The 26,098-nt window shown below is 40.6% G+C and overlaps 1 protein-coding gene across 5 annotated transcripts in view; it reads right to left on the bottom strand.

Annotated features, from left to right (window-relative positions):
- The window catches only part of DST (dystonin), a 512,931-nt gene that overhangs the window by 96,434 nt on the left and 390,399 nt on the right, over positions 1 to 26,098 (bottom strand). For all 5 annotated transcript variants that reach the window (XM_055079784.1, XM_055079785.1, XM_024121802.2 and 2 more), the window contains 12 exons: positions 25,269 to 25,392; positions 19,503 to 19,711; positions 17,961 to 18,278; positions 17,006 to 17,172; positions 14,975 to 15,131; positions 13,959 to 14,085; positions 11,710 to 11,772; positions 10,873 to 11,114; positions 9,859 to 9,988; positions 6,942 to 7,141; positions 5,039 to 5,534; positions 1,730 to 3,201 (listed from right to left, as the gene is read on the bottom strand). In XM_055079784.1, coding sequence (XP_054935759.1) covers positions 1,730 to 3,201; positions 5,039 to 5,534; positions 6,942 to 7,141; positions 9,859 to 9,988; positions 10,873 to 11,114; positions 11,710 to 11,772; positions 13,959 to 14,085; positions 14,975 to 15,131; positions 17,006 to 17,172; positions 17,961 to 18,278; positions 19,503 to 19,711; positions 25,269 to 25,392 — 3,705 coding nt within the window. The remainder of the gene's footprint in view (positions 1 to 1,729; positions 3,202 to 5,038; positions 5,535 to 6,941; positions 7,142 to 9,858; positions 9,989 to 10,872; positions 11,115 to 11,709; positions 11,773 to 13,958; positions 14,086 to 14,974; positions 15,132 to 17,005; positions 17,173 to 17,960; positions 18,279 to 19,502; positions 19,712 to 25,268; positions 25,393 to 26,098) is intronic.

Here is a 26,098-nt window from a genome sequence, read left to right as displayed (position 1 = left end):
CGGTAACGATGCTTATTTTGTGCTTTTCAGTTTCCAAAATAATTTCAAAGCAATGCGTGAGCGAGCCCCTCCTATCCCTTGCTTGTGCTTCCTTTCCGAAGACTTCTCCACAAGCAGAGCCATGTTTTTCACTGTCCTCATGCCTGGGGACCCAAAGAGGGGGCGTGGACAAAGCAGCAGCACCGATATTATTACTTTTGCTCATTTTCCTATACGTAGTTGAAGTAGTGAAGAGAGATGAAGGCCTGCTCTCTTTTTCTAAACAAAATCACAGAAAACCCAAAGAAATGATAACGTTTCACAAAACCATACTCAACTTTCATCAGTACAAAGACCACCTGATCACTGTCATGGAAGCGTTCAAGCTTTGTCAGGTCCCACAGAAAATTCCAGAGACTCACTCCTAAGCACCGCCCCCCCAGCCCATGTCTTCCAAGCAGCAGCTGCCACAGAACTTTGTTTTTCTAACAGACAGTTCTCTTATATGAAATCTTTGTTTTGCAAACCACAGTGTGAAAGTGTGACAGAGTAATGAAGTTAAATCAACAGTGAGGCAGCTTCCTTCACCTTCCAGGATCAAAACCCAAATACAGAACTGCAGGTTCTTAAGCCCTGAAGAAACTGGGCTTCAAAGGCACTCTATAAACAGCAAACAACCGTAATAGTAACAAAGAAGTAAAAGAAGCTACTTTGAAGTTACTTTTCAAAATTCAGTCACCTAAAAATAACACCACGAAAGAGAAACAAAGGAAAGACTTTGTCAAGTACAACAGCACAGAATTCAGGAGGTCTATTTGATTTATATTCATTTCTCCTGGGAAATGATTTGTTGTTTTGCAAATTCTGTTTGTATTTTTGATCCTATTTGATGCTTCACGGGCTGGTGGTGGGACTCAGCATCACACCAGCCTTTACTGGAAAGTAAAACGTACCTCATGAATAGAACAGGATCCGCTGCAACCCCACAGGTTCCTGTCAGCCCTGTGCAGCAAAGGCTGGACAGCTAGGACCCTCCCTGGGCAGGTGACCCTCTCTCTGTCCCCAGCGAGATGTGAGTTCTGCACCTGCTACCCTAAGCGGGTCCACATGGCTGACCCTGGACCTGGCCCACCCTCTCCTGCCCCATCATCAGGCATCACTGGGTGCTGCCGGGCGGTACACATTTCTCAGCCCCAAGGCCCTCAGAGTCCCATCAGAAATAATTTACTCCCAATCGTCTGGGGCCAGGATTACAACAGGGAACTCTACTCTGCCTTTTAAAAGAGGAACTTGGGGAAGAAATTCAATTAAGAAGGAGGAGAAGACTATAAAAAGGGAAAGAGCGGGAAAAGACTATAATTCACCATGAAAGAAAATGCTGGGACACAAACACGAAGAGAACACACTTTTGACGTGATGTATGGGCCTCCGTGGTCGAGTTTAAAACACGGACGTGGTCACTCCAGAGGGCAGCTGTGAGTGACATCAGAAACAGACACCACCTTTCCAAGCACCCTTTGACCTCCTAATTCATCACAGGCCTTATCCCATGAGGGCCCAAAGCCCCAGGAAGCTTGGACTCACTCCACGTACCTGGATATCCCCTCCGCCCACGGATATGCTCATTTAAGCTCCAACACTGCATGACAATCCTACTTGAAGATGCTACAAAATAGGCCATCTCCTTCTATACTGATCAGTAATGTCTTTGAATAACCAAAACGCAGAGAACAAAGGAAGCACTCCCTACCTTGAACACATCAAGCTGCTGGTTAATCATCTCTGTTTCCATGCCAACGGGGCCTTGAGACTCCTCGTGCTCTTCAGCCTTCTGGAGTAGAGTAGAAAATTCCTTGAGTTTGCTGTAGAATTCTTCGAGGCGCGTGATGGTCCCTTCCACCTGCTCTTCTCTGGCTTGTGCACGGTCCCGAAGCTTGTTGCACTGTTTGCTTAAAGCCTCCAGGTCCCGTTTGATGCCGACCAGGTCAGGAGAGGCTTCCTCCGTGGCCAGCATCATCTTGCAGGTCTTATTAGCATTGGTGTTGCTTGCGATGAGCGCTTCCAGTTTCTCCAGGAAGGCTTTAATTGCCTCCCTTTGCTTCTGCAGCGTTTCCACATCTCTCCCCACTGGGGCCATGCTGTCCAACTCATCATCAAACTCCGCGAACTGAGAAAACATCTCTCGGATGGTGTTCTGGAAATGGCCGATGCCCTGAAGCTTGGTTTCTAAGAAGGAGCACTTTTCATCCACCTGCTGGCTGAGGGCGCTGTGCTCCTGGGCTAAGGCTTCTGCTTGGAGGAGAACCTCGGAGGTGCCCTTGGAGTCGGAGGCCCCTGCCACAAGGTCCTGGGCGAGCCCCTGGGCCAGATCGACCTGAGTCTTCAAGGTCTGAAGGGCTTTCTGCTGAGTCTGCAACACAGTCAGGGACTTACTGCTGTGAGCCTGGGGCCCCAGAGAGTCGTGCATATCTAGCTGTTCCTTTGCACACTGAAGCTGCCTCTGAGCTTCTCTGGAAACTTCTTGAAATTCTTTAAACTTCTGGGCCATGTTCTCCAGAGAGAATTTCTTCCTGTGCACTTGCTCGGTGACCATGTCCACCTTTTGGAGCAGGGATTCCTTCTCCTCTGCCACCGCCTCTTTGTCCGTTTCACAGACACGGAGCAGGCTGCTGGCTGCACTGTTTAGCTGTTCCACCATCCCGAAGTGCTGGTCCCTCTCCTTCTGCAGATCCTTTAACTGGGCAAGAGATTTCTCTGTCTCAGCAGGATCCAAGCTACACTTTATTTCCTTGAGGCTGTTTTGACACCTGTCTATCCATGGCCAGAGCATCTCCACATGTTCTTTATACTTGAGAGCTTTTTCCAGTGAATCTTTCACCCTGTCTTCTCTTTCTTTCACCTGCTTCTGAAATCCATCCCAGTTGGTTTTAATCGTGTTCAGTTGTAACTGTAATGCTACCTTCTCAGACCCTTGTGTTTTTAGTAACAGGTTTTCACCTTCCGCCATGGTTTTCTCATAAATGTGAGACTGGGCGGTCAAAGTTTTCCTGAAGTCTTTCTGAGCTTTCATTAATGACTCCAAGACCTCGACTTTGGCTGATATCAGGGGAGACTTGTTCTGTTCTTCCCTCTTGGTATCCAGCCAAGCCTGGAAATCTCTAGACATTTGTTGAAATTGATGAGAGCTGGCACAGGCTGACTGAAGATGCTGGACATGGTTCTCTAAAAAATAAAACCACAGACATGTTTATTTTACATCAAAATGTTGAATAAATCTGCAAAAAAGCCAAGAGAAAAACCACCAAATAATCTAAATGCAAGGGCTACTAGCACTGACTATGAGAATGACAAAAGCGCTTACGTTATGGACAAAGGCGGTGGGGGAAGGGCAAGAAAAGAGACAATGGAGGCTGGATACTAGAGCCGCCTCCATTCCAGGGCGGGGAAGTGACAACTGTTCAAAGCTCTAGGTGATGCTGATAAATAACCAATCTCTTATTAAATGTGACTTTTCCACCTGTGTGATTTTTTTTTTTTCCCTTTGGCCCTGCGGCATGCAGGGTCTCAGTTCCCCGACTAGGGATTGAACCCGTGCCCCCTGCAGTGGATGTGTGGAATCTTAACCACTGGACCGCCGGGGAAGTCTCCACCTGTGTAATTTTTACCCATCACGGAGGCAATGTAACGCAGCCCATGGGGATGACATGGGTCTGGATCCCAACTCAGCCTCTCAAGAGCTGGAGGGCCTAGGGTGAATGATTAAACCTCTGGGCCTCATTTCCCCAAGTGTGAGCTGGCAACATTGATAGAAGCTGTCGTGGGAATGAGGTGACGGTGCGTGCAAGTAAAGCTCTGAGCTGAATGCCTGTCACGGAAAAGGGTTCCTAACAATAGTCACCATCACTGTAATCATCATAGCTAATGTTTGCTATCCGTATCACGTCAAAATCAAGGAGTAAGTCTGAAACGGTTGCTATGATCAGTAAACAAATCCAATCAATTATTTAAAAACATAAACCGAGTGCCTAGTGTTACTTGGCAAATGACAAACACAGCAACCAACGGGCTCTCCTCTGGCCGGCCCTTCTCGGGCCGAGGAACTGCTGTTGCTGCCTTGGACCATCCCGGGCTCTGCGACCACAGAGTGATGGTCACAGCAGGCGAGAGAGGAAATCGTGCATAATGCTTCTCTCTCATACGTTTCTCTGGAAAAGCTTCCGGGATGGAGCCAGACGAACTAGCTGTTATCAAGAAAATGATGCCAAGCCTTTTTTAATAACTGTAGTCGTCTCCTTTTCTAGTGAAACAAGACTGTCGCATAGCATAAACACTGACACCTTTAAAAACCAATTTGTTTTTTTTTTTTTTTACTGTTTTTTTAAATTGAAGTATAGTTGATTTACAATGTTGTGTTATTTTCTACTGTACAGCAAAGTGATTCAGTTATACACATATACACATTCTTTTTCATATTCTTTTCCATTTTGGTTTATCACAGGAGACTGAATAGAGTTCCCTGTGCTATGCGGTAGGTCCCTGTTGGTTATCCATTCTATATAATATCCTACGATAAACCATAATGGAAAAGAATATTAAAAAAGAAGGTATATATATGTATAACAGTCACTTTGCTGTACAGAAGAAATTAACACAAGATTGTAAATCAACTCTACTTCAATAAAAAAAATTTTTTTAATAGTTTGCATCTGCTAATCCCAAACTCCCCGTCTGTCTCTCTTCTACCTCCCCCACCCCTTGGCAACCACAGGTCTGTTCTCTATGTCCGAAAGTCTGTAAAAACCAATCTGGAGTACCTGAAGTTTCCATGGGCCTATGGGAAGTCGACTTTGCCAGCACGGGGTCTCCCTATCATCTGTGCAGAAACCCCCGCCCCTGCAACACTGTGTGTGCATGTGAACCCAAATCTACCCTCCTTGCATGCACCTCTCACTGCAGGCAGGTTCTCTTTAGGGGCCTGGTTTCCCCAACAGCTTGGAAATAGGGAGTTCACTGATCCCTATTTCCAGGAAATACATGCATTCAAAGAAGACACACAAACCTGCTTTTAGTTCAAGATCCTTAAATGATTTTAAGATGCCTTCCAGTTGCCGACCAAGTTCAGCTTTCAAGTACTCTTCTTTAACCAGGGCTGCCAGATCCTCTCCCAGAGCCTGGGCCACTTTGATCTGCTTCGTTTCCTGCTCTATTTCCTGCTTCATTTTCTGGGCTGTTTCCAGCTGCTGGTTCATCGCGTCAGGGTGTGTGCTGCCGGCCATACTGCTGCTGAGTTTATTATCCAAGTCGGCCAGCTTATCGGAAAGGCTTCTCAGCAGGCTTTGATACTGGGTGCTTTTAACAATGGCCTGGTCGATCCTGTCACATCTGTCCCTCAACTGTCCCGTGAGGCTGTCCCATTTTTGGGTCACAGCTGTCAGCTGTTCCTTCACAATCCCGTGGAAGGATGGGTGCTCCCCAGGTCTGTGCAGTATGCCCTGACCAGCCACTGTTAGCTGTTCATACTGAGGTTTCCGGGTATCAAATTCTTGCAGGAGAATCTAAGGTAAAGAGGTGACGAGGGCAAATAAACACACAAATGACTGGAGAATTAATTACAGAAAACATAGCTTTAAGTTTCTAAACAGACAGAAATGGTAATTACCTAGTTTTTATTTTATTTTTGTTACTGCTTTCCTAGCTTTTATTTCAAAGGCAGTGCAATTATCGTAAACTAATCCAAAGAGCAATGGTGCTTCACAGAGATTAACATTTTATCTAAAATAATATCCCCCAAGGGAGACAAAAGAGAATAAATATTTTTGCTAGTGTGGGGAAAAGGAACAAAAATTCATGTACAAATTTTCACACACAAAGGGAAACACTGCTTTTAGACAAGTTTACATCACACTAACACCAATTTGATTTTTTCCTCTTTGCATTTTTCTTTTTACAGGATTTTTTAAATGCTCTATAGCGTTTTACACCAAAGGAAATACACAGTGATAACAGTGTTAGGATATACACTCATGATGCATTGATTTACAAAGGTTCTTTTTAAACATAAGATACACGTTTACAGTCTTTTTTGTAAAGATTTAGCCAATAAATCATGTCGCTCCGAGCGTGCGGGCTCACACTGGCTTTCATTATAAAACGAATGATCCCCAAATGTCCTTCTTTTAGTAGAATATTTTATCTATCTCTGGGAGACTATGGACAATTATTTCTCCTCAAATGTTTCTTTATATCTTTTGTTTCCATCTATTCAGATAAAGAACATACATGTCTAGGACAGCATGTGACTCAACTACCCAGACTATTGTGTATTTTCAGAGTACGGATCAGCTTCCATGCCCGGAAACCACCACCTGCACAGAAAGAAAGCTCACCGAGACCAGAGCGGAGCGCCTGCGATTACGTCTGACTTACAATTTATGTATGTTTCTCCCCCTGTGGATTTATCTGCTCATAATTAGATGAATCTAACTAACCCTGCGGGTTTCAAGGTTCCTCCTCTTCTTCCCTTCTTCTTTCTCTTCTTACTTTGTCTCCCCCACTCAGGGATGTTTTGCATGAGCTTTATAAGTTTCATTATCTACTATCACAATCAAGATGAATAAAACCTCAAAGGAGTCATTTCTAAACAATATATTAGCTTCTCATAAAAATGTTATTACTTATGCAATCATATTAATACTTCAAAGAAAGTCCTCTTTAACAGGGTCTCTACAAACCACAATATGACTGAAACGATCAAGGGACCTGACCATACTCGTGGGCTCAGTGGACCCCTCAGGGATGCTCCAGAGCTTTGCTTCTCTGGGGGTTCCCTGCCAGCCTCACGACGGTACCTCGTGGGCATCTGACACATTACAAATACACTCCGAGAGAGGCAGAGCACATACCGTCCAAGGTAATATATTTCTAATGAAAACATCTGCCTTGTTAAGTTAAGTAGGACTCACCTGCACCTGCTGCCTTTGTGTGTTCAGCATATTTGGGTCAATCGACAAGGGCCCAAGGACACTGACCATCAGTTCTTTTTCCACAAGCCACTGTTTTAACTGAGCCTCCACAGTCTGGAATTGGGTTAGATTATTTGAGGATTCTTCCAGTTTTTGTCGTCTATCAACTGTTAACTGATTGAGTTCTTGCCACTCAGAATCTAGAAGAAAAAAAGATAAAGGATGAAACAGATGTTTATTTTTTATACATTTAATACAACTGTATCTATGAAGATTGTAGGACAGGACTCTCCTTACGTAGTCAATTAAAGACTAACCTGTGCGTTAATTGCATTTAACGATACAGATTTTATGATCCCAATGGTTGTGTGTCAACTGAAGTGTAAGAAAAATAGATTTGAATCTGATTTTGGAAGATGCTATAGATTATGGAATATTCCTGAGAACGCTCATTCCTTCTAGAAGTCCTACAGAGTCTGTTTATTCAACTAGAACTGACCCACTAGAACAATGAACATGTATCCTTTTCTTTAATAGCAAACCTTCAACGACCAGATGGAGGTAAGTGACTCCCAAATGTGTGTATCTACACCCAACCGTGCTCTTCTACGCAAATCACACATCAGCAGCCAGCTGCTCAGAAGTTACAACAGGAAATCTCACCAACCCTTTAAATTCAACGTTGGAGGAAAAAACTCATGATATTCCTATCAAAATGGGTAGGTTTTTCCGACTTTTAGACTTCTTTTGAAGGTTATTCTCATGCACGTCATGAAATGCCATAATTCAGGATGTTCTTTCATGACTCTCCTATATCCTCAATCACAAACCCTTAAACCCAGTCCTTCCATTCCCAATACCCAGCTCCACTTTGGTCCTCATCATGTTTTGCCAAGACCAGTACTTCTCAAGCTGGAGCTGCATCAGAGACCCCTAAAGGGTCTGGTCACACAGGTGCTGGGCCCACCCCCGGAGGGACTGATCAGCAGGTCTGAAGTGAGGTCTGAATGTGCGTTTCTAACATGTCCCCAGGGGATGCTCCGCTCTTGCTGCCAGGAGCACCCTTTCCAGAACTGCACACCTAGACCAAGAGCCTTCTAACCAGCTTACCTGCAATTCGTGATCCTCAGCTGCAATGAATTTGGTTCTAAAATAATTTCCCTTAAACGTCACTGAATATGTCACTTCTGGGCTCAAACCCCTCAATAATTTACTCGTCACCAACTAGACGGCAAAATCAGATGATCTCTGCTTGACCTCCAGGATCTCCCACAAAAGGGCCCTCGTCTGCTCATCCGAGAAGGTCTGTCCTCCGAGAGGAAGCCCTCATCTGCCCGCTGATCACATGTCCTCATCGCAACAGGCTGGGCGCACAAGGGCCCCACAGCTCACATGCTCCATCCCTCCCCCTCTGTCCCTGCCCCATCCCGCTTTCACGACCCCACTGGGTCTTGCCCTCCGCTAGGACGGCCTGCCTGCTCCCCCAGCCCTGAGGACGGCATGCTCCTTGAAGCCCAGAATTACAGACCATCCCTCAACACATGAGTCACTCAACACTGATGGTGTGAAGAGCTGATCTGACAGATTTTTTCACCTAGTGTAATGCTCTGAAGAGCTGCTTTTCATAGAGCCCAGCCCCTGAAACGTTGACCTAAACAACGTCACACTATACAGTGTGTTCTAGTCAATCACAATCTGATAATGAAATAATGTAACTCAAACCATAAATGGAGAAGGAGAAATATCAAGATCTTATCAGGAAGCTTTTCTGAAATATGCATTCCTCGTTCCCTCCGCTATTCTAAGATGCCTTGAAAATATTCCTTCGAGTAATTCTGATATTCTAGGTGAGAGCCACTGAATTAGGGCCCAATTAATTATAATGCAACAGGAGTCTCTACTGTTGGATTAAATACACCTTTCAACATTAAGATCTCTTAGGATGACTCTTTTTCTTTTACTGGAGTATAGTTGATTTACAATGTTGTGTCAGTTTCAGGTGTACAGCAAAGTGAAGTAGTTATATGTATAAGGATGACTCTTATTAAACTAAAACGTACTTAGAAACTTCTAAATTTATCACAGCATATCTGACTCTAAAGGAAGGAAAAGATTTGGCTAAATATAATGGAACAATTCCAAGTAAAATGATTCTTTTGATAGTCATAGTAAACACCCTTACTATGTGCCAGATACTGTTTGTCTGAGCTGCACACACATTAACTCACTGAATTCTCCAAATACTATGAAGTAGGGAAAATGAGTATCACTGTCTTACACTCACTCCCATATCATTACAATAAGGAAAAGGGGTGATAAGATAACAGGGCTTGTGAAGGAAATTCTGCATCTCCGAGGAACAGTTTATATAGGGACCGGATGGAGATGGGAGGAGGACTCTGGGTAAAGAGCAAACCCCCAGATTCCTGTGGGGAGCAGCCTTCTCAGGCTGGTTGGGAAAGGGACCAGCGGCATGAAACAGGGGCTGGCGGGATCCCATCAGGAACTCCATGGTGGAGAAAGGCACCCACCTTTTCCAGACAAACAAACAAAAAGGACTCTCCACACTAAAATATAACAAAGCATAAAAAATTAGAAGCACCCCGAACCTAGTAAAAAAAAAAAACTATAATGAAAACATGTGACCCAATACACAGCATTCTATTCACTGGTATCTGCCTTCTTCATAAACATAAATTTCGTTACTGTGTTTAGTGAGAAAAACACAAGATATGCCAAGGCCTAGCACCATGTAATATGAAATGACACTTTAGAATATGCAAAGATCGATTCTGAAACATGAAAGCCAATCCCAAAGTCAGTGAGATTGTTGGATAGATGTTTTCTGATAGAGATTATGATTTTTTAAAAATGACTGTGCTTCTGTTCACGGCCTCTGGTGTAAGTGGTAACATACCTATTTCCGTCAACATCTGCTTCCACTTGGGGGCCTCCGGAGTGTCTGGGTTCTCCTCCAGCAGCTCCGTCAGTTTGTCTTTCAACTCCTGCACTTTGTTTACATTTTGCTTCAGTTCTGCCTCAAATGACTAACAAGGAAATAAAAAAAGTAACTTCATTAAAGTATGTCAACATCAAAAGACAAAAACACAATTTCAATAGAGCACTTTTTTCTCCAACATGACCAAAAGAGGGGAAAAAAAACCACTGTTAAAGGCTGAAGTGAGTGAGGACCGGATTCAGCAGTGAATTATACTTTCTTTTCCTCTTTATAACTATTCTTCAACTAGCTGATAACAGAATCCCAAGGAGGAATGCGAGAGCTACAGAGATAATGACCCTCATCCCATTACCTAGGAAGAATTTCAAGGTATTCTCAAATCCCTTTGGAAAAAAAGGAAAATAGACATCAGTAAGATTGTAATTAATCAGAAAATCAGTCTTGATAAAGGCTGCAAGATTTGAGACTACGAGCAAATAAGCACTTTTCTGGACAACACATTACAGAGTTCAAAGATAAGTTAGTCATCTGGAGACATTTTTTCCAGCATTGCCAGAGTGCAAAACCGTTTTCCCAACCCTGACAGTTGTAGAAAGAAATACCGTGTATTAAACAAAGGGAAAGCATGAGCTCCCATATTTTATACTGGACAGAACAGATTGTTAAGACACTTAGCCCTTAAATATATCTTTTCCAATAAGTACTGGTTAAAATCCAAGACTTAAACTAATTTGAAGGTGGCAAAGTTGCTTGCAACCAACAGCTCACTCATCTTTATAACATCTGCGTGTAAAAATAAGTGACTATTAGCATCAATCTCTACAGAAAGTCATGTTCAACAAAGCTGGTGAACTATGTGTTGAAGGTTATAGAGCAAGAAACCAGAACGGGGCTCCTGACCCCCAGGGCTCAGTTCTGAGCGCTAATCTGTTCTCTCACATCTTCGGTAGTAAATGGACCCACAGAAGATACCTTGTTCTGTTCAATTTGACTCTTCACAGCCTCAGTGTCCGTAGGTGTAGGTGCCTGATGCCATTTCGTGGCAGTTTTGTTCATCGTCTGTAACCACTGCATCATGGCACTTGATTCTTCCTGAGCCTTTTGCAATCTGGAGAGTTTGGTACTCAGTTCGGCTATTTTGTCTTTAAGTAAGAGGCCAAGATCTTCATAGCCATGGCTTATGTCAGTCATATCCTTTTTAATGGATGTTAATCCTAAATGTAAGAAGAAAAATTATATTGACACATTTTCAGGGTGTTTAGAGCTCTAGAAATAAAAATTTGTTTCATGTGCTATTTCCTTCTATTTTTGTCAATATTAAGTCTACTATGATAAAGTCATAGAGTTTTTAGAACTAAAATGTTACATCATCTTACAATGCTACTTAATGACAAACACTTTAGGTACACTGCATAATACAAGTGAAATGAGATAGATATTTAAAATGGAATAAAATACCCAAATCATGAAATGATGCTTATTAATTCCTCAGGCATCAAATCAAAAAAATATAGCTCAAATAATGTTATCCCAAGTGAGAAAATATCTCAAATTAACCCGAAAGAAGGAAACATAAACCAAATGCCAAGCTGAATTACTGGATTTCATTAAGTTCAGATGAACAAAATTGCATGGAATGTTATATAAACATGTTATTTATGGAGAACATGACTATACTCATACCATTTTAATTCAAGTTTGAAATTTCGATATAACTACTTTTCATCCCTAAAAAGATTTTCTCTCTCTCTCAGAAAAAAACACCATACCAAGTAATTTAATCAATAAGCACTTAAAGTTACTATTTACCTTTATTTGCCAAAATATCCTGAGTATCTGTGGCTGTTCCTTCACCATTTACTATTACTCCACCTGCAAAAATATTAAAACTGAAGTCATCATAGATTTCTATTGTATTTTATATATATTAATAGTAGGCGGCATTAAAGCAAACGCCATAAAAAGTAATTCTTTTAAAATGTTATTATTATTTGAAAATGTAAAATACTGATTCAATTTCAAAATCAAATGAAGGTCTGAAAGATCAAGCTATAACCTCTCTTTTGCATAAAATTTATTCTTAAAGTCATAACATGATTAACTTAAACAGTAGAGTTTCAGTAACTTTAGATTATATACATTAATCATTAACTATTAATTTATAAGAAAATTTGGGGATAAGGTTGCTTTAAAGCTGAAGTTATTTAAGTGATACAGTCCCTGAAGCACAGAAGCTGGTCACTATGTGTGTTGCTTGAAGCATAAATGCCTGAAGGACAAAAGAATGTCTGTCTCAAGTTAAGAAACTGAAAATTGTCTGCTGTAGTTACAGTGTTTTCATGGGTTTAATGGAGGCGGAATAAGGTAAAAAGACATGAAAGAAAAGTTAAAAGTAAAAGAAACCATTACTGTATCAACACAGAGGAAGGAGGTACAGTGGCTGGGGCACCTGGGCCCTGGCATATGTCTCACCTGAACTTAAACCCCAGCCCCACTAATGACTCCCTGTGAGGCTGCTCAGGTGAATCCATCCCACCAAACTGCTGGGGAGAATAACACGTATCTCGCGAGACCACTGTGGGCATTAAAGACAGTTACCCTACTGCCTAGCATATAGGAACTACTTGGTGAGCCATAGTAGTTATTTCTCTTTAATTCCATAAACACCTAGCACCGGTTCCTTTTTCATAATCAGAATATTAAAAAATCAATTAGACCTTCTCATGTTAGTATGCCTTGGCTCTCTATCCAAAACACAAAAACATTTCCCCAAACTAACCACACGAGAACAAGCCTAAACATTTAAAAATCTGAATCTTAATCTAAGTTTTGCCCCTTTAAAAAAAAAAAATCGGGGCTTCCCTGGTGGCGCAGTGGTTGAGAGTCCGCCTGCAGATGCAGGGGACACGGGTTCGTGCCCCGGTCCGGGAAGATCCCACATGCCGCGGAGCGGCTAGGCCCGTGAGCCATGGCCGCTGAGCCTGCGCGTCCGGAGCCTGTGCTCCGCAACGTGAGAGGATTAATGCCTACCATGCTTGGGAGTTGTCAAGAGTAGGAAAAAAATACTTTTTACTTATTACTAATATAGAATGGGCATGAAGAGCTAATGTAAAACACCACAGAATTCCCTTCCTTTAAAAAAAAAACAAAAAACCTTGACATTTCAGGAAATCTGATTAGGAGAGAAAGGAGATATCATCACACACATATACTACGAGGATTGCCTGAAATGGGATTAATAGAGCAGAATAAACGGTGGGTGGAGACGGGCCCAGCTCAACATCAGCTGGGAAGAGCTGGGGGCTGAGCAGGGCAGATAAACTACAGAGGATCGTCAGAAACCCTCAGAATAAAGATATGAGATCTGCCTTTGGTCTACTCTTGGATTATTTTAAACCTGATAGTGACAACAATATAAAACAATATAAAACAACAATATAAAATGTTTTAAACTTAAAACTCTATCCACAACTTAATTTTAGAACCATTATTTATACATGACTCTCCCCTTCTGTTGAGAAGCCTGGTAAGATTGTGATTCAGACATGCTGGCTAACACAGTATAGAACTGTTTTCTTTGGGAATAGTGTAAGGAATAAAGCAGATGGGAAGAAATTAAGAGAGGTCCACTCGACAGAAAAGAACCTGTTTCCTTTCCTTACTTCCTTCTTTCCCAGGAGACCAGACTCATTTCTTTATCAAAGATTTCAGATAGAATTTCTACATCCCCATCAATTAGGTAAAAACAAACAAACTGGAATCTGATCTTTCCCTTTCCCCAATATGATGTTCCTTATTCTTACAGATGAATTTGGTTACATTTTAAATTGTAGTATTTAATAAGATGAAACCTAAGAGATCTGCAATTTGACCAGAACAGACACTTTTCCGTGGCAGTGTTTAGGTTGTTTAGAGATGCCATCTTTCTTGTCACTTTCCCTTCGTGTTTCTGAGGTTATTTTATGCATTAATTTTTAAAAATAACATACACAAATAAAATTAACATGGGTGGACCCAATTCTTATGGGTTTTACCACAAATGTAAATAAAGCACTTACCTGACTTAACTGCTGCTATGGCCTTTGCAGGGGTCATCACAGCACTTATTAGGTTACATAGTGAGATCCCACTGTTGTTGACTTTCTGAATCTCTGGTGTTTTTAAGCTCCACTTCTCTTGTAATTTCTTGAGATACAAAAACACATTATTTTTCAGTCTTTGTAATCTTTTCCAAGTTACACATTATAATTCAATGTCTTAAACATATCTTAAAACAGTGATGATTGTGGGTTCTGACTTATGGGATGGAAGAAAAGGACAGAATCTCCATTTGTTCCAATAGCCCAGGTGACTGTTAACACTGTTAACAGTGAGGAGTGGGGTGGGGTCCATCCTGAATTCTGCTCCCAGCCACAGTGGAACCCAGGCTAGTCCCAGCTGCCACAGGTTCCAAAGTAACTGTCAACTTTAAGTCTGCAAAACTGTACTAGGTAACAGCCAAGTTACAAAAAAAAAAAGGTAGTAGAAACAATTTTAAAAAATGGAAATTCAGAATTCCATTTAATAGTGAATTTTAATCATCAAAACTTCACTGAATTTTAAAGGACACACAATTCCACAAATTTGGAGTGGAAAACTTGCCATAACTGGTCATAAGTTTTATGACTGAGTCAGATGACAAGACTCACACACTAGAGATTCAAATAACTTCCATCTTCAAATACTGGTTAGAGTGATATATCCAAACTAGAGCAAAATGCTGAGTTGAAGAGAAGGATCTTTTACTAACATTATAAAAAACGGTATAAAAAATAAACTAAGTAGAGATGTGGTGGGGAAAGAAACTCAGACCAGTCAGCAACTCACAAATACGTCTCTTTAAAAAAGCAAATTAACTGAAAGTCTGTGTCCTTCTTCGAAAGGATCAGTTAAACCCGTCATGATTTCCAAATATCACCAAAAATACACTGTACATACATGAGGCTCTAACTTATGTGCTATTCGATAAAAGGAAACGGCTCATTCCTAACACAGGCAAATGAGAAATTCTTATCAGACATGGACAATGATTCACCTTAGTTTCTTCCAAAGATTTCCCTAAATCCTCTGCACCAAAAGAAGGCTGCACAACGGGAACTCTTTCTGTGGTTTCTTTTATCCACGACTTTAATGATTTAACCAGAACTTGAAAGGCATCCATCTGTTCTTGACAAGAAGATACAGCTTCTTTTCTAGATCACAAACATCATTGACAAATTTAAGCCACAAAGCGAGATACGGCCAAAGGACTAATTACTAAAAAGTAAATTATTATTCCCATTTCAAGCTTAACATTAAGAAAAAAATCTTCCCCCAGGCACACTCCAATCCTCAGATACAGGAGGAAAGGTTTCATAGGTGGCAAGTGAAATCAGCTAAATTACTCCTTGTCTATTTCCTCAATAAAGTCTGTAGATCAAGATAGGAACAGTTAAGATATTTGTAGGGGCTTCCCTGGTGGCCCAGTGGTTGAGAGTCCGCCTGCCGATGCAGGGAACACGGGTTCGTGCCCCGGTCCGGGAGGATCCCACATGCCGCAGAGCGGCTGGGCCCGTGAGCCATGGCCGCTGAACCTGCACGTCCGGAGCCTGTGCTCCGAAACAGGAGAGGCCAGAGCAGTGAGAGGCCGTGCTCCGAAACAGGAGAGGCCAGGGCAGTGAGAGGCCCAGGTACCGCAAAAAAAAAAAAAAATTGTAACCCATGTGTAACGGCTCTCTATAATGCTACGTACACTCTAAAGCCATATAAACAGCTTTAACATGATTTAGAGCCAGTGAGCTTTTATCTGTCCGCTTTATATGGTGCTAAACGCCAGCAGGCTGAGAACCAGAGGGGAAACACAAGTCACTAATATGAGGGAAACACAGCGCCACCTAGTGTCACTACAGTCACTTTAGTGGATGGGTAAACTGGGTCTTTACAGAGAGAGGACAGGTTTGAGTTTCCAAAAACGAGGTAAGACCTAGTGATGCAGAACTTAATGTGCACCTCCCCCTGGATACTCAGAAAGCTCCACAGTGAACTATACGGATCTCTCTGTACCGTCTCTGTACACTACACAGAGGGAGGGCACACACCTGGCACAGGTACAGCTATGAGGACAGTTAGATTTGGTAACTGGATACCATGTAGACGGCATGTGCACGTGTGCAGGTATGTGGATTATTAGCAGAGAGTACATGGCTGGTAAACTAATCACTGATGACCACATGGTTTTATAATTGGACCCATCTATGACAGAAGAAACAACCTAGAGTTTACCCAAGGAAACCAAGAATATTTCTTCTGCGCCATGTGAATTAAATAGGATGGAAATGATAACTCTGTGAGTAGTCCAGACAGCACTCAAAAGTTTTAGGTAGACAATTCCAAAGAAATGACGAAGAATAGCTGAAAGAGAAATGACTACTTTCTATCTTTTGGGTGGCTTCTGTATGAACTTTGGCAAAACCAAATGTATATTCTCAACTAGCACGAGATCAGAAATATAAAACTCAATCACAAGGCTCACACCCCTGTACAGCTTTTTACCTTAATTTAGGTTCATTCTCTTGTTTCTTACCTTGTTTGTTCCTGGAATCATGTCTGATCTACAACTCTTCAAAAAGGAAACTCTTTTACAAAAAAAAAGCCATCCAGAACTATCCAGAACTATACTGGAATGATGCATCGTTTCTGAATTGAGCCCAGAAAGCAATGAACCATGGGCTATCTTTCAAGGTTATTTCTGCCTTTGCAAATAAAAATGTAATAGCCAAAGGCTTCAGGCTACAGTGAGTTTAGACTACTTTCAGCAAAACACTACCACCACCATTTTCCTTACACAGTGCTTTCTATAAATACTTTCATGTAAGAAGTAGTGAATTTCCTTCCTAAATACTTTAACAAAAACTATGCTTAGTTTTAACAGCAAAAAAATTATCAATATTAAAGTACTTATAAAGTAGCCCTATGCTTATTCTCAAGTTTCCAAAAACTGTTCCAGGTAGCTACATAACTAAATAAAAATCATGGATTCCAATTAGTATCAAGTAGAATAAAATCCAATTTCTTAAGTAGTGCTTACTTTTCTTTGACAGTATCCTCCATTTCCTTGAATTTCTTTGACAAATTATTTGTTTTTTCAAAAACCAGAGCTTTATCCCCTGGCAAGCCATGGCTGGAGATCTCCTTCAAGAGATTCTGCAAAACTTCGAGATCTTTCCTGCGTTCTAGCAGTTCAGAAGTTGATTCCTACAAAGCATTTAGATATTTCATCAATATAAGATGTTGCTACAAACATAAAGAACAGACTGGTGGTTGCCAAGGGGGAGGTGCTTGGGGGAGGGATGGAGTGGGAGGTTGGGGTTAGCAGATGTAAGCTTTTATATATGGAATGGATACAGAACAAGGTCCTACTGTATAGCACAGAGAAATATATTCAATAGCCTATGAAAAACCATAATGGAAAAGAATATTTAAAAAAGAATGTATATATATATGTGTGTGTGTGCATGTGTAACTGAGTCACTTTGCTGGACAGCAGTAATTAACACAACACTGTAAATCAACTATACTTCAATACAAAAATTTTAAAAAATATAAGGTGTTGCTAGATCTTCAAAGGGCATCCCATCAAGATGTAGGTATGGGACCAGAATGGCTCCACTCAGAATTGCACAGAATGATCCTGCCTATGGTCTAAGCATAAACAAACATGCAGGCAGGCTGTTTGAAAGAGAACAGTTTAATTTAATTTAAATATGCACTCTTTACATTCTGCCTCTGTGGGCTCTGGAATAAGATATGTATATCACCTATGATACACAGAAAATGAGAGATGGTGTTCACTTCTGATTAATGAGCAAAGGCTTCAAGGAGAAGATGAGTTTTGAAGTGTTTAAAGGAGGAAAGCATAGATCTAACCAATCCATCAGCAATTAAAATGATGCTTGTTAATCATAACTCTGCCAATAAATGTATGTGCTTGTCTTAGCTGTTGATATATTTGATCAGCCTTGTGAATTCCATGGGAAACACACCTGCATAAACTGAGACAACTCAGTAACATCCTTCTCAGGCACATCTGCCTCAGTAAGAGCCTGGGTTTTGGTTTCTAAGAATGTCTGGAGCTTTTCTGAGAGGTTCTCAAACAGCTCCACTTTGGTTTTGAGTTCCTCCATTTGGGCAAGTTTTTCTTTGTGTTTGCGACTTGCTTCTGAAAAGCGAAGGGCTAAGTCCTTCATCCTGGCCTGCAGCGAGGATGCGGTGGACGGGTCCGTGGTTTCTGTGAACCTCTTCACTTTCTCATTCATGGCATTTATGCTGCTCTGCCGCCCCGCGATGTCCTGGTCCAACATCTGAAATGAACCAAATACCGCACACGTAACATAATGATATTTACAAATAACGTCAGACTTGTAAAAATTACTATTCAGAACAACAGAAGTTTGAGCCACCTGTGACTAAGGAAGCTAATGGGAGTGACAGACAAGCTGATTGGTCCCTGGAGGAATCCAATCCCCAGTCCCCGCAAGGAGACTGGAGAACAGCTGGCTGGCTGCCCTGGCGAGGCAGGAGACAGCCGCCACTCAGCAACCCCGGGATCTCCTGCAGCCCAGGGATTATCCACGGTCCTGATTTTTCAAAGGCTAGACAACAACAAGACTGATCTGATTAACCTCCTGGGCAGCTGGCTGAAGCCGTGAGGAACAAACAGGACCCGGTGTGCGGGGATGCCCTGTACCGTGAGTGATGTTCATGAAAAGTACACAGAGGGAAGTCCCTCCATGCTCCTTCAAAGAAAATCGCTTCGCACACTTGTCTCTGTGCAAGCGCTACTTTCCACGTTGTTATATTCAGGAGACATCTCTTTATGCCTTAAATTTCTCTTAAATCTACCCATCCTTGGAGCTTACTATATTTTTTTCGATATATTACAATTTTTTAATTGAGATATAATTGACATATGTATAAATAACTGTTATAGTAATGTTATCACAGTATATTAGTTTCAGGTGTACAACATAATGATTCGATAATTGTAAATATTGCCAAATGATCACCACAATGAGTCTAGGTAACATCCATCACCACACACACAGTTACAATTATTTTTCTTGTGATGAAAACTTTTAAGGTCTACTCTCTTAGTAACTTTCATACAATTATTTTTAACTTATCCAATATCCAGTGCTGTTTTAGCAAGAGAACCCAACAGTTTATACAGTTCAAGTTCCTGGGAAGAATAAGTCTGTGTTTTTTCTTAAAGAGAATTATAAGGTTCTGGTCCCTGCCATCTAGAATGATGTTTATAACCCACGATTCATATGCTGAGGAAGATACACATACAAAAGAGCAAATAATGTTACACTAACAAGAACACTGAAGTTCTTCATATATAGGTTTATGTCTGCACATGGAAAAACCCAGGATATATGAATTTTAGGGATGAAAATGTGTAGTGAGAATCAGTGAAAGGCTTTGATATGGGCAGAACATGAAAACATCCACACTTTTTGAATAACCTGAGATGCTGGGGTTTTTTTCATCTAAAAGTGGTCTGTTTGTTGGAAGTCACTTACGATGTTTTTACTGATGACATCCTGCAGAGCGGCGGAGTTCAAGGGCACGGGGCGCTGCTCTTCCAGGGAGTGCTCCACACCAGCCATCCAGTCCAGCATCTCATCCAGGCCGTCCTGCACACTCAGAGAGCGGGTCAGGGTTATCTGCAGCTTCTCGTTTCGTTCACTGACAGACTTGGACAGGTCATCATATCTCCCGACAATGTCACCTAGTCCAAAAGGATAGGGAAACTTTAACCACTAAGTTCTCTTTGCACTGTTCCTTTGCAAAACACACTAAGGAGAGTCACAAAAATTCCTACACTAGAATTGGAAGAGGAAAAAAGGTTGAAATGATAAATTCATAATGCATCATCAGAGCACCACCAAAACCTGAAAAAAGAAAAAAAAGACCCTAGTGGAAAATAAAAAGCTAAAAATTTTTAAATAGTATATATGTGTAAATATAATTGTGTGTGTGTGTGCATGTGTGTGTGTGTATATATATATATATATATATATATATAAAATCTTCATTTGAAAAAAAGATTTTTGGATGCATAAACATTTGAATTGTCCAGAGAAATGAAAGTGATCCAAACAGCCAATCTTTGGAATAAATATTGGTTCTCAACCTGACTTTTCAAATTAGCCACACTTGATAACTACATGGAAAAAAAAAAAAAAAGGTGATAGTCTTACAGAGCTAATCTCAAGAAACAATATACTCTTGGGCTTCCCTGGTGGCGCAGTGGTTGAGAGTCCGCCTGCCGATGCAGGGGACACGGGTTCGTGCCCCGGTCCGGGAGGATCCCACATGCCGCGGAGCGGCCGGGCCCGTGAGCCATGGCCGCTGAGCCTACGCGTCCGGAGCCTGCGCTCCGCAACCGGAGGGGCCACAACAGAGAGAGGCCCGCATACAGAAAAAAAAAAAAAAAAAAAAAAAAAGAAACAATATACTCTTATAAAGATTTATTAAGAATTAACCTTTACGCATAAAAATTATTTCAATCTTTCTTGCTCGCGTATGCTCTCTTTCTCATGTACACACACACACACACACACACACACACAGATTTAAGTTTTTCTCATCCTTCACATCCTAAGCAAAGTACTCAAACACACAGAAGTTAGCAGATGAAAATGTACTGAGAAAACAGACAACACACAATGAAAATTCACATAAGATACAGAAGGTTGAGATGATGCTTCTAAGACAACACAGATAGAACGTATTTGATAAGTTTAATAGCGGGCAAAGGGAAAAATAAACAATGTTAGCAGGCTGACCTGTCTCAGATAAGATTAACTTTACTTTCAATTCTAAAGACTTAAGATGCTTTAAAAAAAAACCTTTCTGGCTAGTTTTCATTCATATATAAAGCTCTATATTATAACAACCTACATTCTATACTGCCAGACCAATGAGAAGTTCAAAGAACTGTAGTTTTTAATGTATTCACATCTCCCTCCCCCCCCCCCACCTCTCTGGAAAATCATCAATTTATCACTTACTGTCCAAGAATCTGAAAAGAATTTTAATTATTTCTGATACACTGTAAAATGTTTCAATGGAAGAAAATATCGACATCTCTATAAAAATGAAATCTCTTACATGCTTATGTTTGGCTCATGGTACATAATCATATAAACAAACAATATTTCTTTTTGCTTGTTCTAATATTATATCATGAGAAAACTGACAAATTTTCACTGAACTGAGAGGTTAAGTTTGGATGATTGAAAGAAACAATCATGCTCTTTCACGAAAACACAATGAAGCCCCTGAGAAGGGTAACAGGGAGGGGACAGAGTTTAATATGCACCAAGATGCTGAGGGCAGACAAGCAGCGGGTTCAAGTACAGCCCTGATTTGAAAGTCACAGAGCAGATCATCTGAACTGCAGGCTGTGATTGGCAGGTGAGCTGTTTCTCAAATGGGCGGCTCTGTGCTTCATCAGGGCACCATCATATCTGTTTAGCTATGGTAAGTGATTTCCCAAGCAAAGTCAGCTATTTTAATAAAATTAACACACACAACATTGTAAATCAACTATACTTCAATAAAAAAATTTTTAATTAACACATTGTATTAGTTTATTTTTGGACTTCTTAGTAATAAAATATTGTCACTGAAGTAAATTCTTGATTTTAGTAATTAAAAAATATTTTAGAAAAAGGTACAAACAAAATTTACTTTAAGAATGTTACTTTTTTAAGTGGTTGGTTTTCTTAGAAGTCAAATAGATCTTAGAGAAACTCCTCTATATCTTAAATATACTTTCACATATTCCTAAGAAACTATGCCAGAGAGAACCTTTAGTCTTAAAATAATGTAACATGGATTTTAAACAAATGAAAGTGAAATTGTGTACAGTTAACAATGGGAAGGTGTCAAAATGCCTCTTCAAATACCAGAATTACATATAATAAGTTTTTTTCTTTTCTCCACCAAGCCCCTGTCCCAAGAGCAGTGGTTGCCAAGGTGGGAGGTGAAGACAGTGCTCTGGGACACAAGATCATTCTCAGTTTTATCTTCTACTTAAACATTTTATATTTTGGGGTCTTATAATGTACATAATATGCTAAGATAGCAATAGGTGTATGTAATTAATAAATACATGTGCATCTCTCTACACATGCTGAAAATTATGTGACAAGGTGCATGATCAAAAGATTCTGAATGTCTCTAGAGAACAGACTGGTGGTTGCCAAGGCGGAGGGGGCTGGGGGAGGGATGCAGCGGGAGGCTGGCGTTAGCAGATGCAAACTATTATACATAGGATGGATAAACAACAAGGTCCTGCTGTATAGCACAGGGAACTATATTCAATAACCTGTGATAAACCATAATGGAAAAGAATAGTAAAAAAAGAATGTAGATATATGTACAACTGAATCAATTTGCTGTACAGCAGTAATTAACACAACACTGTAAATCAACTATACTTTAATTAAAAAATACTGATAGGGACTTCCCTGGTGGCTCAGGGGTTAAGAATCCGCCTGCCAATGCAAGGGACATGGGTTCGAGCCCTGGTCCGGGAAGATCCCACATGCTGCGGAGCAGCTAAGCCCATGCGCCACAACTACTGAGCCTCTGCTCTAGAGCCCGCAAGACACAACTACTGAAGCCCGTGTGCCACAAGTTCTGAAGCCCACGTGCCTAGAGCCCATGCTCCGCAACAAGAGAAGCCACCGCAATGAGAAGTCCGCGCACCGCACCAAAGAGTAGCCCCTGCTCTCCACAAGTAGAGAAAGCCCATATGCAGCAACAAAGACACAACGCAGCCAAAAATAAATAAAAATAAAATAAATAAATTTATTTAAAAATATATTGATAAAAAAATTGCACTATATCAGTGTTTAAATCCATGATGAAATACTGTAACAGAAAATGTATAAATTTTTTTTTTGTTTTTTACATTTTCTTGAAACAGTGCAGGACTTTATGTCATATTACTGATATTTCACCTCAAGGGTTTTGTCTCTTTGACTACAAAATCCTGTTGGGCAAAATAAGATGAAATATTTTTCCTGTAGGTTAGAAGGAGCATATCATACACTGCTGGAAACAAATCATCTGAAAATAAATTTTAAAAAAAAGATTCTGAATGTCTGTAAGAAAGAAAAAGGTTTGACTTCTACTGAGTGGTTTTAGAAGAGCAAAGCTTCATCCTTCTCTTTACCTACAACTTCAACTCAGATTTTAATGCCAGCTCTCTTGGGGTGAAAGGTATGTTATCCATTTGCTATGTTAAAGTTTTTATTTCACACTGAGAAATATTTAATAACCTGAAACCACACATTAAATATAGGAAAAGTAGCAAAGTCAAAACAAAAAATATATTAAGACAATAAACAATGTTAATTGATAATCCACTGTGCGTTTAGTTTAAACTTAATACTGTGAGTCGATACAAAGGTAATATACAACAGCTCTTTCCTCAAGAAAGGCACCACCTAATGTGAGAGGACGAAAAAGCATCGCTGTAACTGGACAGGGTTTCTAGGATCATGGAAGAACACTGTGAGGCCACTCAAAGACCCCACGAAAAGGAGAAGCAGGAACATCTCAACCTCTTAACCCCGTGCTCCTGCTTTTGACAAGAAGATCCCTCCAAGAGTCTGTTCTGGCCTTAGGTTGAGAGTCTAGCTCGGCCCAATCCCATCAACCAACAGAATCTTGTTAGGTTCTACTTTCTGTGACTGTTGCATACATAAAGAGTTTTTTGTAAATCAACTATACTCTAATATAAAATAAAAATTTAAAAAAACCCTAAATGTAAGGCTGGGTATTATAAAACTCTTAGAAGAAAACATAGTCTTCTGACTGTCTGCAAGAATGAATTATTTATGTCTTTGACATAAATCGCAGCAATACCTTTTTTGGATTTACCTCCTAGAGTAATAAAAATAAAAACAAAAATAAATAAATGGGACCTAATTAAACTTAAAAGGTTTTGCACAGCAAAGGAAACCATAAACAAAATGAAAAGACAACCCACAGAATGGGAGAAAATATTTGCAAATGAAGCAACCAACAAGGGATTAATCTCCAAAATATACAAACGGCACATGCAGCTCAGTATCAAAAAAACAAACAACCCAATCAAAAATTGGGCAGAAGATCTAAATAGACATTTCTCCAAAGAAGACATTAACCAAAAGCACATGAAAAGATGCTCAACATCACTAATTGTTAGAGAAATGGACATCAAAACTACAACGAAGTATTTACCACACACCGGTCAGAATGGCCATCATCAAAAAGTCCACAAACAATAAATGCTGGAGAGGGTGTGGAGAACAGGGAACCCTTCTACACTGTTGGTGGGAATGTAAATTGGTACAACCACTATGGAAAACAGTATGGAGGTTCCTCAAAAAACTAAAAATAGAACTATCATATGATCCAGCAATCCCACCCCTGGGCATATATCCAGAGAAAACCATAATTCGAAAAGATACATGCAGCACTGTCTACAAGAGCCAAGACATGGAAGCAACCTAAATGTCCATGAATGGGTAAAGAAGATATGGTACATATATACAATGCAATAATACTCAGCCATAAAAAAGAATGAACTAATGCCATTTGCAGCAACATGGATGGACCTAGAGATTATCATACTGAGTTTAGTAAGTCAGGCAGAGAAAGACAAATATCATGTGATATCACTTATATGTAGAATCTAAAAAAAAAAAAAATGATACAAATGAACTTATTTACAAAATAGAAACTGACTTACAGACTTTGAAAACAAACTTATGGTAACCAAAGGAGAAATGTAGCAGGGAGGGACAAGTTAGGAGTTTGGGATTAACAAATACACACTGCTACATATAAAATAGATAAAATCAACAACAGCACAGGGAACTCTACTCAATATTCTGTAATAATCTATATGGGAAAAGAATCTGAAAAAGAATGGATATATGTGTATGTGTAACTGTATCACTTTGCTGTACACGTGAAACTAAACACAACACTGTAAATCAGCTATACTCTAATATTAAATTTAAAATTGTTAAAAAGTTTTTGCTACATTCTCTAAATAAAAAATTAAAATTTAGGTATGCAAACCACACAGCCCAGTCCCCACTCCCAAGATCCTAATACACCTGCCAAGGAGGGCATGCCTCTGCCCTGACTGAGAAGGGCCATTTCACAGTGAAAGGACAGAGTGATGCAGAATATGCTAGCAAGCGACATCTCCGTATCTACTATGAGACCTGCATTTAGAACGGACATGTAAGACCAGACACGAGGAAATGCACACTCACCCAGTGTTTTCTGGATGTCGTTCTTGGCGGGAAGTAAAGATCCCCTGGCATCTAACAACACTTCAGCTGTTTTTTTCAGTTTCTCTACAGCCACCTGCTGACTTGATATCTGTCCCTGTAGAGCCTGGAGGATTGAATGCCTCAATTATATTCAATAGGACTAAATAACAGATTTCCAATACAAAAAAAACATTCACAGTAAGATAAATTGGACAGAGCAGACGTGTCATCAGTAGAAGCTTACTCCAGAATTCTTAGAATAAGGCCAGTTATAAAGTGACATTAGCAAAACCATCAGCCAGTTGGGAACATTCAAGTTCAGTCCTGGAATAAACCCTCAGCATATGCTCATGATAACCGGCCTGATTCCTGATCCCGAAACCCTCCACCCTCAGCCTGAGTTCCCCTCAATCCCACTCCCAGACTCTATACAATACCCCCACAACCACCAGAAAACAAAGACAAATAAAAAACACACAAGCAGCAGAACCCCTTTGAGACCATTTCTGACTCCAGGGAAGGAGATAACTAAGGACTTGCACATCCTGACCCAATGCTGAGTCATATTTATTTCCGTTAATGCAACAAAAGTTACTTAACATCTAACAAATTCCAAAAAAGCTTGCTACGTTTTGTGAAAATACAAAAATCAAACAGACACAAAGCTTACCCATGGGGATCTTCTAGTCTAAGGCAGGAAGTGGTAAGTGCCAAAGATGAATAAGAAAAAGGTTGAGGGGGGAGGACCTGGGAAGGGAGGAGGGGCCTCCTCCATGGGGTGGCCCTGGGGCAGGTCCTGGGGAAGGTGTGGATTTGGGCATCCTCCTGGG

This window comes from Physeter macrocephalus, chromosome 18 (genome assembly GCF_002837175.3).
Source record: "Physeter macrocephalus isolate SW-GA chromosome 18, ASM283717v5, whole genome shotgun sequence".
NCBI lineage: Eukaryota > Metazoa > Chordata > Mammalia > Artiodactyla > Physeteridae > Physeter > Physeter macrocephalus.
The sequence above is the reverse complement of the archived record's forward strand: the minus strand, read 5'-3'. Positions and strand labels throughout refer to the sequence as shown.